General features: G+C 37.5%; 1 protein-coding gene across 2 annotated transcripts in view; it reads right to left on the bottom strand.

Annotated features, from left to right (window-relative positions):
* NKAIN3 (sodium/potassium transporting ATPase interacting 3) overlaps positions 1-22,886 on the bottom strand; it is a 355,608-nt gene that overhangs the window by 163,320 nt on the left and 169,402 nt on the right. For both annotated transcript variants that reach the window (XM_027638896.1, XM_027638897.1), the window contains exons 2-3: positions 16,056-16,193; positions 6,304-6,384 (exon numbers count right to left, since the gene is read on the bottom strand). In XM_027638896.1, coding sequence (XP_027494697.1) covers positions 6,304-6,384; positions 16,056-16,193 — 219 coding nt within the window. The remainder of the gene's footprint in view (positions 1-6,303; positions 6,385-16,055; positions 16,194-22,886) is intronic.

Below are 22,886 nucleotides of genomic sequence, written 5' to 3'. Positions count from 1 at the left end.
TTTTTTAAAAAAAAAAAAATCCCAAAGTGTTACGTATGAGAGCTGGTTCAAAGAATGAGTGAAGGCAAAAGGGGTTAAAAGAATTTTATGATGCAAGTATTAAAACTTATATTGGGTCTGTTTTCCTTTGCTTTTAGATTAGCTTAACTGTACTTAAGTACTATTTCACTAGAATTCCTCCTTTTTCTATGTCAACGAAGATTCTAGAACATTACTTTTAAAACAATAATTTTTTAAACCCTCTGGGAATAATAATGTTGAGAAAGAAGAAGGAAGAGGTGAGAGGGTCCAAACCTGAAAAGAAACAAAAACAATCTTTTCATCAGGTTTTATTTCTGCAAGTTGAATTTTACTAGGGCATACACTAGGAAGAGATTATATTTTACTACTGCTATAAACCCAGTAATTTGTAATGTCTAGAAATTGAAGAATGCCTACAGCCAATGTTTTAGCACATCTCAGCTGGTAGCAGCTGATAGCATCAGCTGAAGCAAACGAACATGCAGTGGTGAAGAGAATAAGAAGCTAAACTCTATGTAGTCTCCCAAGAGAGCTGGTGACCAAAAGGAAGTGATAGTGAATCAGAGATGTGTGGGAGGAAATTCTCAGCTGAGCTGTACATGAATGCATGCACCATGTACAGCAGAGAAGAAATACACTATTTTCACTCTCACTTTGTTCACAGTGAAGTTAATGATTTGTGTTCAGGTAAAAATCCATGAACAGAATAGAAAGCACATGAGTTTTGCCTGTAACAGAAGTCTAATCTCTACCAGGAGTGAGCAGCAATGACAGCGTTGCCTCTCACTTGGTGTCACACAGTTGAATACCGAAACCCCACCTGCGAACACCCAAAACCTGCTGTCAGCCTCCAAGGAGAGGAGTTCCCTATTTTCTGTGTCCCTCCACACCTGCTGGGGAGAAAAGCCAGAGACACCTCAAACTCCCCAGATAGAATCATACTCCTGCTAATGTGAGTGAGCTCTTGACTTGATTGAGGTTTTGAGTCTTCAACTTGAACTAATTTTTTAAAATTTAAACAGTCCTATCCTAAATCTTCCATGGGCAATAACATGGATTTTTCTCTTGACAGAGGCTTGTTTCTATAGACAAAAAAAAATGGGCAGAAGAGTAATCCAGTAGTAAGTCTTTGTAACAGCTTTAGATCCTATTCAGTGTGCTTATTATAAAAAAGCTTTTCCTGACCTCCAACCAAATCTTTGCCACATGTCCAGCAAACTACTTCTTGCTCTTCTTCCCAGTGGATATGACAAAAATCTGATCACTTTCCTTCACTCAAAAGTCACTTACATGTGAGTAGACGTATGATGACCTGCCTTCAGTCTTCTGCTTAGACTAAGGAAGTCCTTTATCCTTCATCTATTGATCTTTCATGTAGGTTTTGTGGATGCAGCCAACTTTATTCACAAACTTTTTGGAGTGGGAAATTCCATAGAGCTACTTATGATGCTAATTGCACCAAAATAATTGTCTCTGTTTTTTCACTTACATCAGCACAAGTTAGTATGAGAATCACTTTTTCTTTTATATTTTTGGCCCTAAATTCAACCAATGTTTATGCTCTCATTTCACATTCAAAAAAAAAAAAGAGACACAAGCCCCAGAATATACCTTTACGTCTCTATTAATACAAATTGGCATTGGCTCTGAGCTTAACTTACTCCGTTTGAGATGATTAGATATAATTGCACCACAATTAAGGATTGACTGACATGCACCAGATGGAATAAACTGGATTTCAGAAGTAGCCAGTATAAAGTCCACATAATTAGCCCTTCTTCTGAGGATATTTTTTTTAGAAAAGACTAATATGTTTCCACTCTCACAGCATTTTAATAAGTAAATTATTAGTCCATTTCGTCCTCAGATGGAAGAAATAATTAATTTTATCAGAGTTACAGCTCTATCCTCCAACTACAGATCCATATAATAAATTAGCCTATAGTTCTGTCTCCAGCTTCATAAAGTTGGATGGGAGCCCTACAGACTTTGAAATTCCATTGAAAAAAGTACATATTACTGGGAAAAATACAAGAAAAATATTGTTTTATTAAATAACATAAGCAAAATTTCCTTTGGCTTCAAGGGAAAGGTTCAAGAAACTAGAATCATAGGGATGTTAGAGAGCTCACACTCACCTACATTTAACACGTAAAACAAAGGACCAGGTAATAAACATTAGAAGTAGATTCCTACTGAATATACAACAGTGTGTCATGCAAATCCTTGGCCAAAAAATGCAAGTCAGTTGACACAGAGCTCAGTTTTGAGAGCTAAACTAAAAGTAATCCAGAATGAGGCAAGGTTCATGCTGAAGAAGCATGTCATGGAAAAGCCATGCAAAATAAGCAGAAATATCATAGAAAAAGAAAAGATCTCATTAATGTTGCCCAGCTGCTTAGGTAAGCTATATCAAACAACTAGGAAACGTGTATGAAGTACTGGAATGGTGCTGTACATTTACTGAATAAAGGTTTCAACACGTGGAAAGAAATGCCAGTAGTTCACAGTAACACAAGCAGTAGTAGAAAAAATAGGCTATCAAAAACTATCAGTTGGAAGTGCAAATGATAAACACAAATAAACACAGCTATTTTCATACTGGATCTGAAATATTGGAGGGATATAAACAATAGAATTATTAACTTACACTCAAAACAAATGAAGTCTCCTTTGTACAGGAGTACATAAAAGCATGTATTGCTGGGGATGAAGGGCTGTCTTATACACATTAGAAGTATTAAAAGTATTAGAAGCTATCTGGTCAATATTTAAGCACATACAAAACTTCTGAAAAACAGTTCATGTTTGTGTCTATATGCTTTAAATTGTCCTTAATCTGGAATATGACAATTCATACATATTTTCCTTTCAAGATCAAAAATGAGATGCTAGTAACTAATGAGCTCATATATGGATGTAGCAATCTGTCATCTTGCAGTTGAGGATTAAAAGGTCATTTTACAATAACAGCTTTGTTTCTCTCATATAAGATGGTTAACACTAGAAATTATGATTTTAATTTCATAAAAGTAGTAAATGAAAAAAGACAGGCAAATTTCATTTTTTGTATGGGAAGTTTTATCACTGCTAAAATCAGAAAAAAACCTAAGTTTACACAAATAAAAAAATATGTATATGTGTATATTTCTTTTATTTCTGATCAAATACAATTTCTTTAACACTGATAAAAACATTAAAATTTTATTTGTATATCTTAATGTAAATGAAAAAGAAGCTTGACCTATATGTTGTTTATAAGGTAGTTAAAGAGGAAACCTTTGCTCATTAGCTTTCTACTGACAACAGCTGGCTGTGGGAGACCTGCATTTATTTCCCTTTCATACCCAAGATGACTTTAATCCATATCATCCTTTTCCCAGGAGATTGCCTTACCAAACTGTTCCTTAAAAACAGTAAAATATCAGCTTACCAAGAAAATCTGAACATTATGCATTATAATTGAAGGGAAAATGTTTCAAACTTTCACAGTAAAGAACAGGCCTAAATTGCGTATGTCCTTATATCTCATTCAAACTTTCCATTAACTGCAATGGAACTTCTTGGCAGAATTCAGCGAATATTCAAAGGAGATCTTCCTCTCTGCTGCAGGAATAAGATCTGAGCAAAATTTCAGCAGTGGTGGGTTTGTACTACGACATTTGAAAAGTCTGTCTGCATTGTGTGCGTAGTCCATTTGAATATATTGAATTCAAATTACCATTTATCATTGTATCAAGTTATATTTTCTGAAGCATTCATGACTGAAGACCTAATAAACACATGGGACTCCAATCAACAGATAACTAATTCTGGTCAGAGCAAATACAAACATGAAAGTGCTTAAAAACAAACAAACCAATAGAAATCAGTCATCTGCCAGACAGCACCATAATTTTCCCCTGATAGTATGCCAACAGAAGTTTAAAATTATAATCAATCTGTATACATTTCAGAAACAAAGCTGCTTTTTTTTTAATGGAAAAATAGTACAATAGTAAGAAAAAAAAGTGACTATTGCCTGCCAAGATTTCAATATGAAATAAACAGCCATCCTTGGAAAGCTTATGATGGTGTTTTATTTCCCAGCCACACTAACATATCTTGATAATAGCATCTTTCTATCACACCTGACAACACAGGAACATACTAATGGCAAGCAATGGTGAATTTTTTAAGCTAACATCTTGGATAAAAGCTGGGTTCCAATTAAGTCACATACAATTTATAAATACCCAGGATTTTTGGTACATGGTGTAAAAAGACCTCAGTCTCTTGATGGCTTCATCATCTCTAGCATAATTTTCAGAAAGAGCATTAAATGAATCCAAAATTCCGTGATTTGCTGAACAAGATTCTAGATTCTACCATTACTAACTTGGTGCCAACACTCAGACCTTTGACATAATCTATACAAAAGTAGTCAAATTCCATGGAAATAATTTTGTGTCTTTCACTTGTTGAGAAAATACTTTTCAAATGTTGTCATTATCAACCACAAGATAAAAATGCCACAAAAATGTTAAGATCAACTGAAATATATACTAATAAAAGGGAATTTTCTCAACTTCCGAATAATATTTTTGCTACTATTTCTCTGCACTGTTATTTATCATATATGTTAAATAAGAAGAACTAAAAGTGAAACAGAAGTGAAACTGGAAGATGCAGGGTTTCAATTCATATCTACTGGTTTATAAACCTCTTAAATTAAGGAGGCGATCAGAATCCTTTGAAATCAATGGAAAAACAACTAAAATTTTCACAAACTCAGAGAGGTCAGACTAAAAGTTTTGCTTCACTTCCTAGGCCCTTAGAAAAATATACTAGTTATATATAAAATATAATAGTCACTACAAAACCAGACATGACCCAACTAAATGAAAAAATACAACCTCTATATATCATGAGAATGAACAATTACTTCAGGCATTCATCACTTCTATGTGTTCCTCTTCTGTTCATCTAATAGATTTTTAAATCAGAACATACCATTAGGGTCATTTATTTTGATCCTCTATGATCCTAATTTCCTCATCAAGCCCATGACTTCTCAGAGCTACATCATATTTGGAGGAAAAATAAATTGTTGCAGCTTTTCATTATGAAATTTTATCACCAAAGGAACCTATCACTGAAAGCCTTAATTTTAATGGAATTTCTACTGAGTAAATTAAATTTTATTTCTTATTAAATTAGTTTTACCAGTTTTCTGTTTGTTGTTAGCCAAAAGCTAGGACTTTTAATGCTAGCAAGTATGTAGCTCATAAATGTTCCACTCTGAATTGAGTGGAGTACACAAATCACAGAATCACAGAACGGGTAAGGTTGGAAGGGACCGCAGTGGGTCGTTCTGGTCCAACCTCCCTGCTCAAGCAGGGTCTCCCTAGAGCACATTGCACAGGATTGCATTCTCTAAAAGCATTGCATGAGTTAACAGTGATGTGGTTCATATCACTAAATCTACAATCAGTAATGGTGACATTTATTCTAGTAAAAATTCCAGGATCAGCATGTGACATGGCATACTCTGCCTGGAATCATTTAAGTGTGGTTGCGGTAAACAAAGATTAGTATCATCTATGTCCAACTCGAGGATAAAAACCAGTAGGTGTTGTATGGAACTCACTGTAGATACAATGCTAAACGTAAACTCTGCTAACCTAAGCGCTACCTTGAATAAGCATACATGTCTCTCGATAATTCCAGCAAATATTTCTGCTCTAATCAAAGGTTTGAAGAAGGAATTGGTGACCTAGGGCACTGAGTGCCACGTAAAGAAAGTTTTATCCAGACGTGACAAAAGTCATCCTTTGCCATTCGTTCTTTTTTATAAGAATTAACATTCTCACTGTGAGACCAATTTGCTCAAAACTTATTACATTAACCTTCTTAGTAATTGTTTTAGCTCCTTTCAAAGCAATCTTGGAAATTCACACTTTTCATACACACTTGAAAACTCCACAAAAATGACATTGCCTGTTTTTCAACAATCAAAAAGAACCTCAAATTTACAACTGGATACCCTCCCCACCCCTCACCTCAGATGGTACTTCAGAAGGCAACTGTAATTTAGATTCATTGCATTTAGGTACTTCAAACCCTTGGCTATTTACTAGCAGGGAGAAGTTCAAACGCTATAGCTCTTGTTGGAGGGGATCCAAAGATCAAATTGTATGTTCAAACAACGACATTTTTCCTCTGTGGTTCCAGTCTGCTAAAATCTGAGAGTCCTGCTGTTAAAACACTCTCCCATAAACTGAAGAAGGATAAGTGACCTACCTTGGAAAGTCCGCCTACTTCCAAATAGAAGCAGATAATGAAAACATTCCAGGTGACCCACAGGGCAGTCCACACCGTGTACTAAACACAAAGCCGGATGAAAGCAAAAAGACAGAAAAATAAAATGTGAAGATGAAAGGACTTATAGTGAGCAGATCAATAATAAAAAAACTGATATCAATAAGCATTGTTCTGGGAACAGCCAAGCACAGAGAGTTCAGAAAAGGCGTTCTCCCTACAGAACTCCCCTAAGAAGTACTGGAAATTACAAATCCAATACTCGTTCCTGTACTAAATAAATACCAATAAAACACATTTATTCTTTATAGCTTTAGACTATCCTACTGATATCAATTAAGTCCAAAATGCCGACCTAAACACCAGTTTTGGGGCAACTCTAAGTAATTTTTAAATTAAGATTGAGCTCTGTTGAAAGAAATTTCAGAATAACACAGTACTTTAAGTAAGCAAATATTGAAATAACATTTAAATATTATAAAGAAAGGCACAAGGAAAAAAACCCACCACAAATAAAACAGAAGATCTATTGATCTGATAATCTGGATTTTTTCTTCTTTTAAATAAATAAGGGTAAATCTGATCTCTTAAGAGTCTTTGACAGTAAAACATACTTTAATTACATTAAAAATAGCTCACTACTTCTCCAACCCCTCTGCCATGAACCTGATCCTACAAAGCAACCTTAAACAGTTGAATGCATCCATATCTCTTCTGGGTTCTCCAATATCATATTGAACTCATACTCCATCAACAGCATGAATGGGAGAATAATGTGTCTACCTTAACTCGGCTTGGCTGCACCCTGAGTACTGTGCCCAGTTCTGGGCCTCTCAATTCAGGAAGGATATTGAGGTTCTGGAGCATGTCCAAAGAAGGGTAATGAGGCTGCTGAAGTGACTGGAGCACGAGTCCTATGAGGAGTGGCTGATGGAGCTGGGGTTGTTTAGCCTGGAGAAGAGGAGGCTCAGGGGTGACCTTATCACTCTCTACAACTATCTGAAAGAAGTTGTAGCCAGGAGGGGTCAGTCTCTTCTCCTAAGCAACCAGCAGTAGGACAAGAGGGCACAGTCTTAAGCCGCGACAGGGGAGGTTTAGGTTGGACATTAGGAAGAAGTTCTTTACAGAGAGAGTGATTGGACGTTGGAATGGGTTGCCCAGGGAGGTAGTCACCGTCACTGAAGGTGTTTAAGAAGAGATTGGATGTGACGCTTGGTGCCACAGTCTAGTAGATGAGGTAGTGTTAGGTCAAAGGTTGGACTCAATGATCTCAGAGGTCTTTTCCAACCTAGTCGATTCTGTGATTCTGTGATCTTTTGTGTCTTAATTGGTAGCACAATAGACTGGCACTATTTCCTTACAGATGCACTGTTTAGTAACATACAGCTGTAAACTATTCCCAGTGAACTCTCTGGGCAGTCCACCTCAGAAGCATTTCTGCCTGACGGGCCAAGTACCCACCCAGCCACTCTGGAGCTACATGCTCCTGAAAAAATGCAATGAGCAGCACCACTGCCACTTTACATTTACACACATAACCTTCACAGTGAAGAACTGCTGCTAAGAGCCTTTACAAGTCTAATTAGCTGTGACCAGATGAGGGTTAATATGCAATTGTTTTGGTTCAATATACTCATTAAAGCTCAACATACTAATCTACAATATGCTGGATCACATTTGCATTGCATAAGTGCCATCAGTTTGGATTTCTTGCTCAGTTTTGGGTTATGTTCCCCTCTTCCTTCCCCCCTCCCTGTGATGTATAATGAAAGGTTCAGGTGAAGAGGGTTGAATTTTTCCCCACTTTGATTAATCCCCCATGCACACGGTCATTTCTGCACACCAAACATGAGAACTGCTTTAATATCGTTTCTTCTGAGGTACATAGACAGCTGAGAGATGGCTATGGCCTAAGAAGTAGGCAATTAATAAACAAAATAAGAGTAACACTCCTCGGCAGTTTCCTCTGTCTTACAGAGAAGGGCAGTGTGGCAACTGGAGGCTGGGTTATTATAAAATAGACAAAGCTGACATGGTCTGTGAGCAGTATAATGTCTGCACTATTCGTAAGATTAATTTAAAGAGTACATCAATTTTACTATGTTTGTTGACTTTGTAGTAACTCATCATAAGCTACTGATTTTCCAACATTTATCCTCAGAACATTATCTGCAGAGTGTTCAAAATTAGTGAAATATTCATAGAAGCCAGTTGCTTGTAAAAAGCAGAATTGAGACTATTCAGGAGAATTTGCCTTTTTAAGAAAAAAATTTTTATCTATCCATGGACTAAATCTGTCACCACAACAAAAGGAATCCTGCTTGATCTGCCAGGACAAGCCAAATCTGTTAATGGCCTCATTCTGTCCCATGGGCACCAGTGACAACTCTGTACTATGCAGGAAAAACTGTCTGAACATGCTTTCCCAGGCCAGGCTATGCTGTTTTACAGTTACGACTGGTTTGGTTCCTTATCCACTGTGAGGATTTCTGAAAGAGAAGTGCAGGTGCAAAGCAGGTGTGTACCTTGAAACCCAGCTGTTGTGTATGGAAAGGCTCTTCCTACACTCTCACTGAACTGCAGAAGTCTAAATTTGAGCTCCATTTGCCTTATATACATAATAATTACCTATTCAGTAATTAGTACTACATAATTTCTTTAAGTAAGAGAGTTATTGTCCACATTTGAAAACACATCTTTTTGGATACACAAGGAGTAGATTCTTTTCCTTACATAGTTTCATTGGTAGTTAGGGAAGACTACATTAAAGGAAAGGTTATAAGTCAACAAAAGCAAGAAAGCAAAATTAGGAATTGTTAGAATTTTGGTTATTTATGCCAATTTAATTTTTCTATTTTGTGGATGCGCAAACCTTAATTAAATCATCATAGATATATTTTTATTGTAAAAGATCTTACCTCACTTAACATGTTTTATGAACAGCTAGCTCAATACTTCATTTCTCCTTGTCACTCAGACCCTGCTCTGAGGACAGAATATTAATTTCCTCATGAGGTTTACAAAGATACTCATTGCTGTAATGTGCAGGAGCTGCACAAACATTGACTAATTTATTCTATGTTATAAGGGAATGATACAGCTCTCAGAATGCAAATGATGTTCTGATACATGCAGAGATTACATTCAGAAGTATTCATACATTATAGGCATCCAACTTGAGGTGCTTAAGAGTACATTTTTCAGAACACTTGAGGTTATACACTGCTTTATAAGCTCAGTGTTCAGCTCCCTGTGGCTGAGCATGCAGCACTTGTGCAAATCAGACCACAAGGTCTCAGGACAAGAACCCAGAATGCAAGGGGAAAACAAAGAGCGTGACAAGTTTGTTAAAGTGATTCACTTTGTGTCAAAAAGGGTTTCAGTGTTTGAGAGCAGAGATAAATCTCAGCTACACAGCACAGCCTTTGCAGCAAAAGCAATCCTTTTATTCTTGCTAGCATGTGCTTCACTCTTCCCATTGTCTTCTGTTTTCTGCAAATCAAGTTTCTATTCCCTGGCTGTGATAACCAGAATCCCCCCCAAAATCTGTCCTTTGTGTTGAAACTGAGGTGACAATATAATAAGAATCGGTATAAATCTATCCAGTTCAGAACTGCAAATATATAAAAGGATCACAGTAAGATTGCAAAGAAAGGCTTTAATAAAATTTTTTCTAAATTTTGAGGGTTTTTTTCTGAAAATTTTGTAATACTTTTTGACCATTACATGTATGTGTGTAAATTTATATGTATTTACCTTCTAGGTTAAAAAAATTATAGCAATATTCCATTATGTGGTATCACACTAACACCTGCTTGAGTCATTAAGAAAGCTTTAATTTTTAGATCCATGATGAACACCTATTTTTGCTAGCAGAGAAACAGCCCAAATTGCCATCCTCTGTATGAAGGGACATATCATGCATGCTGACAATTTTGTCTCAGCATGGGAACGTTTAGGGTCTGAAACATCAGGTCCACACCGATCCTCAGGCTTCATTTCCCTTCCAAAGCACCTCACCTAACCTGTTTCATGACCTGATCTGCCATTCAACCTCTCCCACTCCATGTCCTAAACATTATCCGACCTGTTGTGCCTGCTCACTCTTACTACCCCACATCCAGTGATTTCTGCCCCAGTTATTTTTTGCCAGACACATTCAATCCACCCCAGTTCAGCTGGTCTCATGCTCAGCATCACAACCTTTACCATATCTGGCATGAAGAAGGAATTCTCCACATAAGTTGAACCAATAAGAAGAGTTGGGGGGTTTATTTTGTACATGCTACTAAAAAATCACGTGGATGTTTTTGTAACAGATTCCTTCTAGTGGAAGGACCTAGGACCTGATAATATCTTTGCTTATTTCCCCCAGGATGCACTATATCCTTTTTGTGCTTTTGGCCTTTCGCACTAAGGATTGTATACTAGGTGGTGTGAAGAAGTATTTGGAGTCTTATAAGTTATGTGGAGAGAGTACTCCCTAAACCTTACAGGTTAAATGTCTATTAAATTACTGTCAAACCTAGCAGGTTCCTTTCAGATTCCTTTTCGTAACGCCAGCCTCTCTACAACAGTGAGATTTCTATACCTGTTTTGACTTTACAGCTAATATTGAAACCGATGCAGAGGTACATTTAATGTATCAGTGAAATATAAACATTTCTAGAGTTAAATCATTCACACTGGATGAACATAAAGTCACAAAAAGAATTGGTTAAGCAAAACTGCAAAGAATGGCTTCTTAAATTGAAAGGTAGAAAATAAAAGGGAATTTTCTAAGTTTGACTATTACAAGGATTGAGGGATAAGTTTAGCTGTAATGAGTAAAGTATCTCAAGTGTATATTTAAATCTGAAGTGTGCCGACTACTCTGACAAGGCAGGAGGCACTAGGGAGAATGCAGTTGACTCAGGGAGACTTCAAGGGAAAGGAGAAACTCAGATCATCCCTCTGTAATACCTGACTCTGCCTCAGAGGCATCAGTACTTGTAGAGCCTTACAAGTACTGGCAAGTGGCATAAGTCAAACTGATAGAGCAGTAACAACACAGAATCTACCAGGAAGGATATTCAAGGAGTAATTTTGGAAGCCTAAATATTTCATATGTGTTTTCACTGTCTATATAACATTTGTTGAGTACAGTGTAAAGTATCCGGTACAGCATTTCTTCTACTTTTCTGGTTTTTGGTTTATGTTTTTTTAAGAAAGTCTCTCCTGGCTTTTCAACTGTACACATTGCCTATATATTGTATTATATTATTTATTGGAATACATTAAGGTAAGTAAAGCAGAGATTTCCACCTTATATTCCGCCTATCTAAGTGCATTAGTTTCATCCTTCACTGTTTCATTAACACATTTTCGTTCAGCTTTGGGTCTGGTTTGTAAAATGTTAACTACATGACTCATCATTCAGGAGCCTTTTGAAGTCCCATATCAGAAGTAGAAGAGGGGGAAAATCCCCAACTTTAACAACTATCCTGTCATCATCTTTAATCAGTTTTAACAGCCTGGAAATCTTGCTGCTGACAGTAAGTTCTATTATGAAAGGAAAAGCATGCATAGGGAAATGGATCACAGCAGAGCTCTGGAGTTTCATGACGCAAGTGTAACAGTACAGTTAGAGCTGAGATTTAGCTGGTTTTTTCTTCTTTACAAATGTTTGAGTAAGTTTCAAATGAGCTAATACGGGAAAATTAGGAATCAGCTCTGCACTCTTATGTCCCCTGGGAACTTTGCACTGACTTAATTCAGTCAAAAAATATTCAAATACTGAAAATAGCACATTCTCTTAGTGACAGAACAAATTGTTCACAAAATTTATCTAAATTACTAATTAATACAAAACGTATTAGAAATAATGATTGGATTTAAACTAATTAGGACACTGGGAGTCAATGCTTCTGCTCCCTCTTTCTGTTTCCTAAGCTCTGAGGACTTGGAATTTTAGCTATGAGCAAGTGAAATTCCAGATTTATTTCAGAATTACCATCCATGTATCTGAAAGATTGTAGACAGACAACATGAACCACTACCTTTAACTACTTTGAATCACAATTATATTCAATGGAGATGCCTCATGAATCAGTTATTGTATGACAGCTCTTATATAGTGGGGCACTCTTTTTTGGTAGAAAGTTCTCATGACAAATTTTATATCACTCAAACTAATTTCTTTCTTTAGACTTTTAATCTACAGTGGCTATGCTTATGCTGCTGTCAAAGAAATGGTTGCAGCTTATGTAGTTATCAAATGCTAGTGATACAGTAAGTAGCTTCGGTTCCATGGCAGTAGAAGAGGAGTTAGAAGCATGCAACTGCTATTGTGTTTATCAGTTTTTATTACAGCCCTCACTGAATTCCTTGGCTCTACGTACGTGCAACAGAAGCCTGCTCAACTGTGCTTGCAGAACTAGTCTCATATTTGACTGCAGTATAGATGTGCTTCAAGTTATTGTATTACCTGTATTACATTTGTTCACTTACTTTCTCATTCCTTACATATGCTAAAATTTGAGGAGAGAGAACATGACACACCCAGCATAGGATGGCAAAGTGAAAGCTTTTGTGTAACTTCTCTTGTCAGGGAAACCTTCAAGCACAGCTGTCATTGCACAGAAGATAGATTAAAAACATTCTTTTGTGATTAAACCAATGACCCTAGAGCAGGTCAGCTTAAATCAAGATCACAACCAGAGTATGACAGAATATCATGGGGACAATTTGCGCTCACATGTGCCAGATCAGTTTTGCATAGACAGCTTACAGAAGTAAACTGTTTTATCTGACATGATTCATACTTTATTTCATTTTTTTTATTCTGATGGGATCATCTGCACTAGTAAAGTTGACTTCTAGGGAAGTCTTAAGGAAAAGACAATGGATACTAAGCATAGTTTTCTTGAAGCAATTGCTTACTTTTCCAGTGAAATTGGATTAAGCTTAATCTAAATCAGAAGCTTCAGCAACCAGAGTACATAAAAGCATTACTCAACCTATTACTTCTGCCAAAGACACAGTACCAAATTCTCAGGAAACCAACAACTTACATATCCAGGGGCTTAGACATGGCTGAAGGTGCAGCTATGGACTTGGAAGCCCATGAAGCTTCTCAGTTAATTTGGTGCCTAATTCACTAGTGAGAGCCTGTGTAGGTATTTAATATTGAAATTCAGGACTCTTCTGAAGATTTACATTAAACAGACTTTATATTTGAAGTCAGCAATAGAAGTTTACTGCTGTAACAAGTGTTTTGAAAGAGTTTCAGAAGGAGAAAGGTAAGCTATGCCCTTCCTTGGGAGAGTTCCTTTCAGATTCCCTTTTGCCTTAGTGAAGGCAGCCTGGAGCTGGCACTGATAAGGGTCTTCACTGTCTGTACCACTGACTCTTTCTGGGGCTTCTGGGGACAGTGGGCAAAGCACTGCTGTGGTTGGGACAGCCCTAGGAAGCACACTTTCTGAGGAGCATGAGATAGGTATAGCCTGGAAGATCCTCAGGCTATACCTCAGCTTTGAGCTGTTGTAACCCTGCACTGCTGTAGAAAGACTCCATGCACTTTTCCCCTTTCTTTAGCTACTTGTTCCTGTTCCCCCTCAGCACCTCTTCCCTTCTGATGGAAAAAGCAAAACATGCCAGAGAGCTGACCCACACTTAAATTAACACCAGTAAAGAAAACCGTTGATTTTCAGCTGGATCTATTCTGGTTTGACAGTTTACCAAAGTGTTGAATTGATGCTTGTACTGGTGAAAATGAAGGAACAGCACAGGGGCTGAAGGAGTAGCTGAGCTAAGGGACTATTGCTTATGCTGGCTTGAGGAATCAACTGAATTCAGCCTGAGAGTGAAGCTAGGCAAGACACTGAACTGACAAGTTTGTAGCTAGCAACAGCTGAAGTCCCACAGTTCCTCCTTTCCTCTCCACCTCCACACTGCTGTTCATGACCGTGCAGTCCCAGTCCCTCCCTTATGCTGGCCCTGGCAATCTTTGGGAACCTCACAGACTGGGTTCAGCTCACCAGTTTAGTACAAAAGTCTCCCACTTTTTACTAGGTTGGTTATCTGATAGATTAGGACTGGAAATGGCTTACTGAAGGGTCCAGTTAACTGCTGTCAGAATTGGTGGGGAGGATATGGAAAAGTATTCAGCCAGGGAAAAGAACAGTGGGAACAGGGAGAAATGCAGGCCACCCCCTTTCTGCTGGTGTTGAGCTGTGAGGCTGGTTACAGACAACTTGTGTACCTTCACTCTTCAGACTTCAGGATTTAGCTCAAACTACTACTACTTCACTGAGAACCTTGTGTTAGTAAGGATAGAAGCTGCTCTAAAGCCTTGATCTTCCCAAGTAATGAGTATTTGCACGTACTGTAGCTTGAGCTCTTAAATATATATTTGAAGATAAAGCAGAGCATGAGTTCAGTTAAATCTTAGGATAAAGGGTCTTGCTGATGAGGTGTTTCTTTCTTTAATTATGAGTTCTATACCTCTACTTAAAAAAAATCCCTTTAATATAGTCTAAAATGTTAATTTACATTGGAAAAGATATAGAAACAGCCAACATATGTTGCATTTCTTTGGAAATTAAAGCAGAGCTTGCATTACTGAATAGCAGTGCTGAACCGGAGGGGCAAGAAATTTTGTAAAGTTGTACTTCAGACACAAATTTCCTACTTAATTTTTCAGATGCTTACCCTCACTTGCTGCTTATGTATAAAATGGAGAGCATGAAGTACAAACGTGAGTCATCAATATATGGATGCCCAGTTCTCCAACCACAGATAATAGATAAAAGTGTTATTATTTATATCAATCCACTTTCAATTTGTTACAGTCTGCTTGTAAGCTTAGCTAATGTGAGTGTAACCTTGGGTACAGTTTTTGTTTACTTTCTCTTTTAAGACACGACAAAGAATTATAATATTCCAGGCTTGACTAGAAAAGATGAAGCTTTTTAAGTATTTGTTTAATTAGTATTCCCCAGTAGACATTTATTTCACTCTTTTGTGAGAAAAAAGAAAGATAACTTCAGCCTCTTAAAATCCATTACTGACAACACAACCAAGATGTTCCAGATACAAGTAATACCAGGTAAGGCATAATATTTATCCATTCAGGAGGGAGTGGAGGGGAAGGAACAGGGGTATTTTTTTGTTGGTAATTTACTTCATGGCTTTGAAAATTCTTTTTATTCCTGTTATGTTGAGAACACGGGAAAAAACAACTGTGAAGCATCAGAGACAATTTACAATAATTTAGGGTCAAGGCCATAAACACAGGTCTTGACAAAGTTACATGTAAGTGCGAAGGAGATTTCTTTGGAACTCGTGGGTCACAGGACCAAGGAAATTTCTACCATCCTTGCTTCTCCCCGTTAAAGAGATGTAACTAAATATAACTTGACCATTACAAATATTTTTTTAATCACCATTGATTCTGCTTGTCTATTGCAGAAATAACAACAATTGGTATTTCATTTCTTCACTTATGCATAGTCTAATTAACTTGCATTATGGTTATAATTTTGATAGCATTTTCTCCAAGTTTCCTATTCTTGATAACTTCCAAAACCTCAGAAAATCCAGTCAGTAGTCTTAAATTTGCAAAAAGACATGGAGACCTCTACAGTTTTTACAGAAATACCATCTGGTGTTTTGACACCAAGAAAATTCTGTTTTGTAATATGACAGGTTTCAAAACCAACTGAAAAAAAAAAAAGATAATAAATGAGACTTACCACAACTATATAACGAGGCCTAAACTGGATGGTTCCAAACAAACCCAAAATGACAACTATTATTTGTAGGAAATTGCCAAGGATAGGAGCCCATTGGAAACCAAGGAAGTCAAAGATCTGCCTCTCTAATGCTGCCAGCTGTAAGAAAACACATAAACAGAACATCCACTTTTTAATTATGGGTGATAACACTTGACATTTTCTTTTTTGCACCAGCTTTCACCAGAGAACAGTATAGCAAAATTCTGAAACTATGGTTCCTGGTTGTAGTCTTTGTCAGCATTGTCAGGACACTGATATTTGGAGACAGCTACTAGTCAACATACAGTTCTTCTAATAAAAAAGCACTTTGAAAAAACTTCAATAAAATATTTGTAAAACCACATATAGTGCAAAAATACTTCTATAAATAAAATAAAGACAAATTTTATTTTATTCTTGTATTCTGGAAACTCCAAGACTTGACAAATTTCATTTAATTAAAAGTTTGTCTTAAACGGAAGCTCACCTAAGTTGAGCAAAGCTATTGAAACCTTGGTGTTGTTACTAAAATATCATCATGCTCCTTCTCTGCCACATATCTTTGTTTTCTTAGATTTAGTCTCAACTACACTTGATTGTAAGTTCCTCAATCTGTTCCTAAAGGCCCAAAAGAGCAGAGCAGGCTCAGAAGAGTACCAGATGTGGTACTGGGTATGATCCCAGTTCCTAAATGCAGGAATTAGGGAAGACTGCTGGGATCTCCTCACTGCCTGAGGCACAGACATAGACTCACGGAGTGAAAGGCTGGAGAAAATGTTAAAAGACCTCAGACCAAGCTGCTTCAAAACTAACAGCCAAGTGAGCTATCTGTGCTCTACCAAAAGCTGGTAGGTTACTTTGGGCAACCATAAATCAGAAAGAAACGGTGGCAACCTAATAGCTCTCTTCCCACTGTCCTCATGGCATTTTGGGTCTGGAATTAGAGGGCTGTGGAAAAGGAGGAAGCTATGAAGCACCAACCTTCATCCTTGCATCACCATGTGGTTCTTAGGTAATTCTGCATTTCTAAACATTAGACAAAAAAGGGATAAAAAATCCAGATAAAAATTCTTCTGCAAACACATTTGCTACTCATTTTTGACAATCTAGTCTATTGTTCTAAATATGCAAAATCAACTTTCTCAGCACCATATTTGTTGAAGTCTAAACTTCGTTCACTATTTTTGCAGCTGTAGCACGATATTCCTAAGCAACTAAAAAGAATCTTACAGAGAAATAACTGAGTTTCTGTGCTTGCTAGAATTTATTAGCATCTAGTTGATTTTACTACATTGTTACAAACCCTAAAATTTACCAAAATATGCATTTAAAATATTTATAACTGAGACAGATGGAGGAAGCATGACTCTATGAATACCAACCAAAGTATTATCATATGTGGTATTTTACATAAACCATTTGATTTAACACATAATGACCAGATTCAATCTTTACCTGCAAGATGGGGCTAGGTGTCACTGAGAGCAGAATCCATCTTTTCTGTACAAAAATCCTCCCTTAACCACACTTGAAAACCATATTCTCTCTGCTGAGGTTAATAAATATGATAAATCTAAACAATGAAATGAACGAAAGGTGAATCATCAAGTTGGTGCAGCTGTTCTGCAATCAGTGAAGTGGCTTTTATCAGCTAAACATCTGGCCCAGTATACATAAATGAAAAATTATTATGCAACAGACAATGTTAATGTGATATTATCCTCTTGGCCACATAAGATGTTCCTATCTTAACAGAAATTCTTATCCTTTTTATGTCATAGGTAAAGGAGAATCTCAGACCACACAAGAATGTCAGGTGAATGTCTTCACCTTCTAGTAGACTCACGAGCATCACAATAATGGTCTAGTTGGGACTTCACAAGGGACACCTCAGAACCATTTGCTTTTCCTACCACACTCTAGTGAGCTCTCTCAGATGACCCCACATTTGGGAATAACCTTGTCTACAACTTCCTTAAACCACAGGATACATCACCCAGTACAGTACAAGGGTGCCCCAAATCTCATGTGCAAGATGGTAAATAAAGAGTTTTGAAAACTCTTTGGCACAGGCAGAACTTACAGTTTATGGTCTAACAACAACATACTAAGAGTCCTGTCCTGTATCACATAGGAAGACATTTATGACATCCATGACCAGAGCCAGAGCCTGTTTCATTCCCACCACTACAAGTGGAGATCTAGGGTCAGCTAAATTGCTAAAAAATTCACCATTTTTCAGAGACAATGTGTCTTCATTCTGGAGCCCTGATGTTGCCTAGTGAGCTGAGGATGGAGCTGTCAAACCAGACTAGAATTTGCTTAGCAGTCACCTCTGCCATGACAGTCACTGAAACTCCCCTGTAGCCTAGGTCTTCACCTGCACCAGTAACTTGTGTCCCATCACACTCCTAACACCGAAGCCAGCTGGCTTAGGATTGCCTCCATTAAAACCTCCTTGGCTCTGAAACAGGGCAGCTGTGTGCTAACAATATACCTACTACTCCAAATGATCCCTGGTAATGGGTGAACTGTCCGGGAAGACCATTGGTCACAATAAGCCTGGTTAACCTGATAGAAAATTCTAATGGCTCACTAGCATCCACAGTGCTACTGCCTGGCTTCTTCTCCAGGCACATATGAATGTGCTGGTGTAGGGAGCATAGGGTTTGCCCAGAGTAGGTATTCAGGAGATTCACTTCAAACTCGTGGTTCGCTGTAAGAGATGAATGCCCTTAGGCATTTTATGTAGCACTGAAATATCGAGAGCTATCTGAAAGACAAAAAAGCCTGAAGCACAGATATGAATGCTGCAGCACAGGTATGAATGAAGCTATTTAGTATGTGTCCCTTCTTAAACTGGCCCTTCAGAGAAATTTTCAGAGCCATGCAGATCAGCACCTTAAATGCCTTAAAGACGCAGTACCACAACATAAATGAACACAACCACTGCACTTTGCCAACAGACCTATGTTAAAAGGCTTATTATTCAGCTCATCCCTAAACTGGATCAGATACAAAGTTTGCCTTCATGTGCACCTCCTTGATATCTGCCTATCGGGTTCTGAATAAATCTAGTAGACAGGTCTGGAGTCCCACAAAATAGTACAGTGGCCACAGTATTTCCCAAAGATGATAGTACACATGTGTATATCCACCATAGATACAGTTATACACAAAAAAGTAATTAGTCTTTCTATGGATTACTCTGGTAAAGACACCCACCACAACCACAGAGAAATAAGGTTCAATTTCCTCTCCTGCTGCCTACCGAGGTATTCATTCCACTCCTTCCACTTCCTATCCATTAGGATACCAAGGGAGAGAGCTTCTCCTTGAAGCTGTGTCACAGGCAGAAAACAAGAATTTGCATTTAGTGAGTCAGAAAGAGAGCATAAGCAGAAACATGAGTCTAGAGCCTATTGCTTATGGTACTTATCCAGAATTGGGAGCGCTGCTTGTGTTTCTTGCCTGCAGGGCTCACTCTTTATTTTTATACACAGTGACAGCATGAAACCACTGAAGAAGCCCTGGAAGCAGGATGCCAAACATGCAGTAGCATTCCTTCCCCACTAACAAGTGCTCTCACTATCAGACTATGCAGTGACCTGCACAGCTAAGTTTCATTTATTTTGCTCTTGTCACCAACACAGAGTAATTTGTCTCATCCCTAAAGTCCGCATAATACATTAGTGGGGGGGGGGGGGGACGGGGCTGGAGTATAAAGAAAATGAAGTAGGAGGCATGTCTATCCTGCTCAAATTGCTACTTTCTTCTAAATTATAACACCTTCTTGCAGGCAATGCAGGTAGAAATAAAAAGCCTAATAATTCATGATCATGTCAGAGGGAACACATTGTTCTGTTTTCTTTATACCATGAGCAATATGCATTGAATAGAGAAAACATCTGAGTACTGCTGTTCTTATGTCTAGTATTTCACCCAACAGAGTACCAAGCAGCAGTGAAGGCCACAGACTTTTTAGATCTGTGCAATTGAATAAAAGTAGTCCCTAACAGTCTATGATTCAGGTAATTCATTGCACAGAAATCATGAGAATAAACGGAAGGAAACAGGTAGTTGCGCACAATTATAGGCTGGTTTTACACATATATGAAAAAACAGTACTATCTCTGTTTGCACAAAATCTCAGTAGCCAACATTGGCCACCAGACTAACCTATGCCACATGGTGCAGCTGGAAAGCAGCAGACACTGACAGATGGTTTCACTTGGAGTAATGCGCATGTGAGTACTTTGAAATGTTTCACCAAAAACATTTTGATGATTAAGAGGCTGTTTTTCTCAGAGAGAAATTTTTCCACATGAATTTCTGCTTTCATCACTATTTTCAGATTCTTCTGAAAACAGAGAAAAAAAGCAGAACTCTGAAGGCAAAGCAGAGGTTGGCACCTCTGCTACTTATGATAACTAAGACAACACAGTTTAGAAGTGTCCACAATAAATTGTTGTTTGATACTTTTTAAAATAATTACCATAAAAGTGGAATGAAAACCCAAACCTTTCTTATAAATAAAAGAAGAGAGTTTGGTTTGGGCAACTTAAATACTGGGTGTCTGGTTTCCAGTTGAGTAAAAAATTTTCATGAGAACTTATAAAAATCTATCAAAGATGATAGGAAATAACATTTTCTTATCATAACAACACTTGGAAAAGGAGACATGATAGTTCTTACTACTGCTGGCAAAGGGAGTGCTTTGTTATTTAGTCATCATCATCACCAACAACCTTGTAATGTAAAGTGCAACTCAAGAGACTAGGACTAACAGTAAAATGCTCTAGTGAGACTGTATAAGTTCACTTAATGAAGATGTGCCACACTTGTCTTGTTCTTTTACCTCTCTATTCTGCTAAGTCTTTCACATCCCACTTCCTACAGAGTGCAAGGGGAAGGTACTAAGCTGCAAGATGAGACTCCATTAAAGTGCCTCAGGCTGAACTTTCTCTCATGGCCATGCCCCAGCCCTCTTGTGTTAAAAGCAGCAAAGAGTTCAGATGAACTAATCTGTTAGAATTTTGAGCTCCTCCACCTAGATGGATCAACCACATGTGCAGCACATTTGGAACATTCTGAACAGAAAGAAATAGGGTAAGCTATAATCTTAATGACCCATATGCAGCTTATAGTAAAGGAATAACAAAATAAAAGGAAGTAATCAGCAATGCTGCATAGGATCTACAGAAACAAATCACCAAGATGGTCCTAGTCAACAGAGAGATCCAAAAACATTTTTAAAAGCAGGTTTCAACAAGTGTGCCCTATGGACTAAACCCCTCCTTTAAATGCTCATGTTGTATTACACTTCAAAATAAATATCAGAAGCTGTCTGAGTGATGAGACACCACAGCAGAGTTACAAAGTCAACTTTTCAAAATAAGTGTTAAAACTCAATTTTCTCTTCTGTCAGAAACATCACAGATAACAGTCACTTTTATATTTTAATGGAAAAGCTTTTATAAATGACATGTTAGTTTGAGATTTATAAATAGATCTACATCCATAGCAGAAGGAGTCATTGGATCAAGACAAAGAGTTTTCATATGTAAGAGATCATTTCATACAAGAAACAAACTAAAAGTGGCTTGATATAAACAGAAGAAAAAAAAATTGCTTAATAGAGAACTAAAAGGTTAATGATATAGCTGCAAATTTGATACCCTATAAATTACTAAATTTACAAAGCTGGGAAGCATAATTTACTCTGCATTGGATATTAAAAAGTTGCTTCAATCTGTCATGTAAAACAATCCCTAGAAATTATAACAACCAGAGAAGTATCCATACCACACCTAACAAACTTGCATTCAAGGAACCTGACAAAAATCATAAAATTAAATACCTATTAGCTGCAGAGCTGTAAAACTATATAGCTTTGAAACCTTTTTTGAAATAAAAATGATTAAAAAATCTAGGGGAAAAAAAAGAGGAACATTATTATGACTCCCCAAATAGACATTGTTACTGTTTGAAATGGACTCAGCTTTCAAAAATGAAAATAGTATAAAAAAAAAAAAATGAACCGAAAAATTACAGTCCAGAACATTCGTTTTCTAAATTCAAGTCAGGAATTATCTGAAACATTTGAATTATTCCTGTAAGACTGAGTTGGTCGATGATGCTGACAATTATCATTAGAAGTTCATCATCACAGCTCATCATCCATACTAAGTGCTGCATCTAAGAATAAAGATGTTTTCTCCAAACTTCTCAGCTTCATCTTGTGGTCATAAATTTAACCTGTGGCTTCGGGAAGAGTTTCCTGAACATGATGAATCTCTGAGGACTGTTGTTCCAATGTGCTGTGCTGAATTACAGACATTTCAGTGCAGTTTGGTAGATGCAACTGTTAAAAATTGAACTGATTCCCAAGCCTCCTTCAGGAAACCCCACCAGGAGCTTAAAGTCCCCTCTGTTCTGAAGCCCCAGGATACCTTTGCTAAACTCAGCAGCGCACTCACCTTTCCCTCACAACCTATCCCTCTATTCCATCCCATCCCACTCCATCCTATCCTTCCTTCTTACTTTCCTGCCCTTTTTTCTTCCTTCATTTTTGCCCACATTGGTGCACACTCCCAAAAAGCTACACACCAACACAAGGAAGAGGGTAATGGTGAGGCACAAGAGGAGCAGTGGGAGCCTCTTACACCACCTTGTAGCCAGAATATTCAGCTGACATAGAGAAGACCTTGGACCAAGGTGATTTTTAGCACTAGCCACATTTGACTTAAAGTCTGTCTTCACATTCCAGCACTCTTAGGCATGTGTTTGGTTTTTTCTTGACAGATGTTC

Source organism: Corapipo altera, unplaced genomic scaffold (genome assembly GCF_003945725.1).
Source record: "Corapipo altera isolate COAL_440 unplaced genomic scaffold, ASM394572v1 49, whole genome shotgun sequence".
Lineage (NCBI taxonomy): Eukaryota > Metazoa > Chordata > Aves > Passeriformes > Pipridae > Corapipo > Corapipo altera.
Note: the sequence above shows the minus strand (reverse complement) of the source record. Positions and strands in the feature narration are given on the sequence as shown.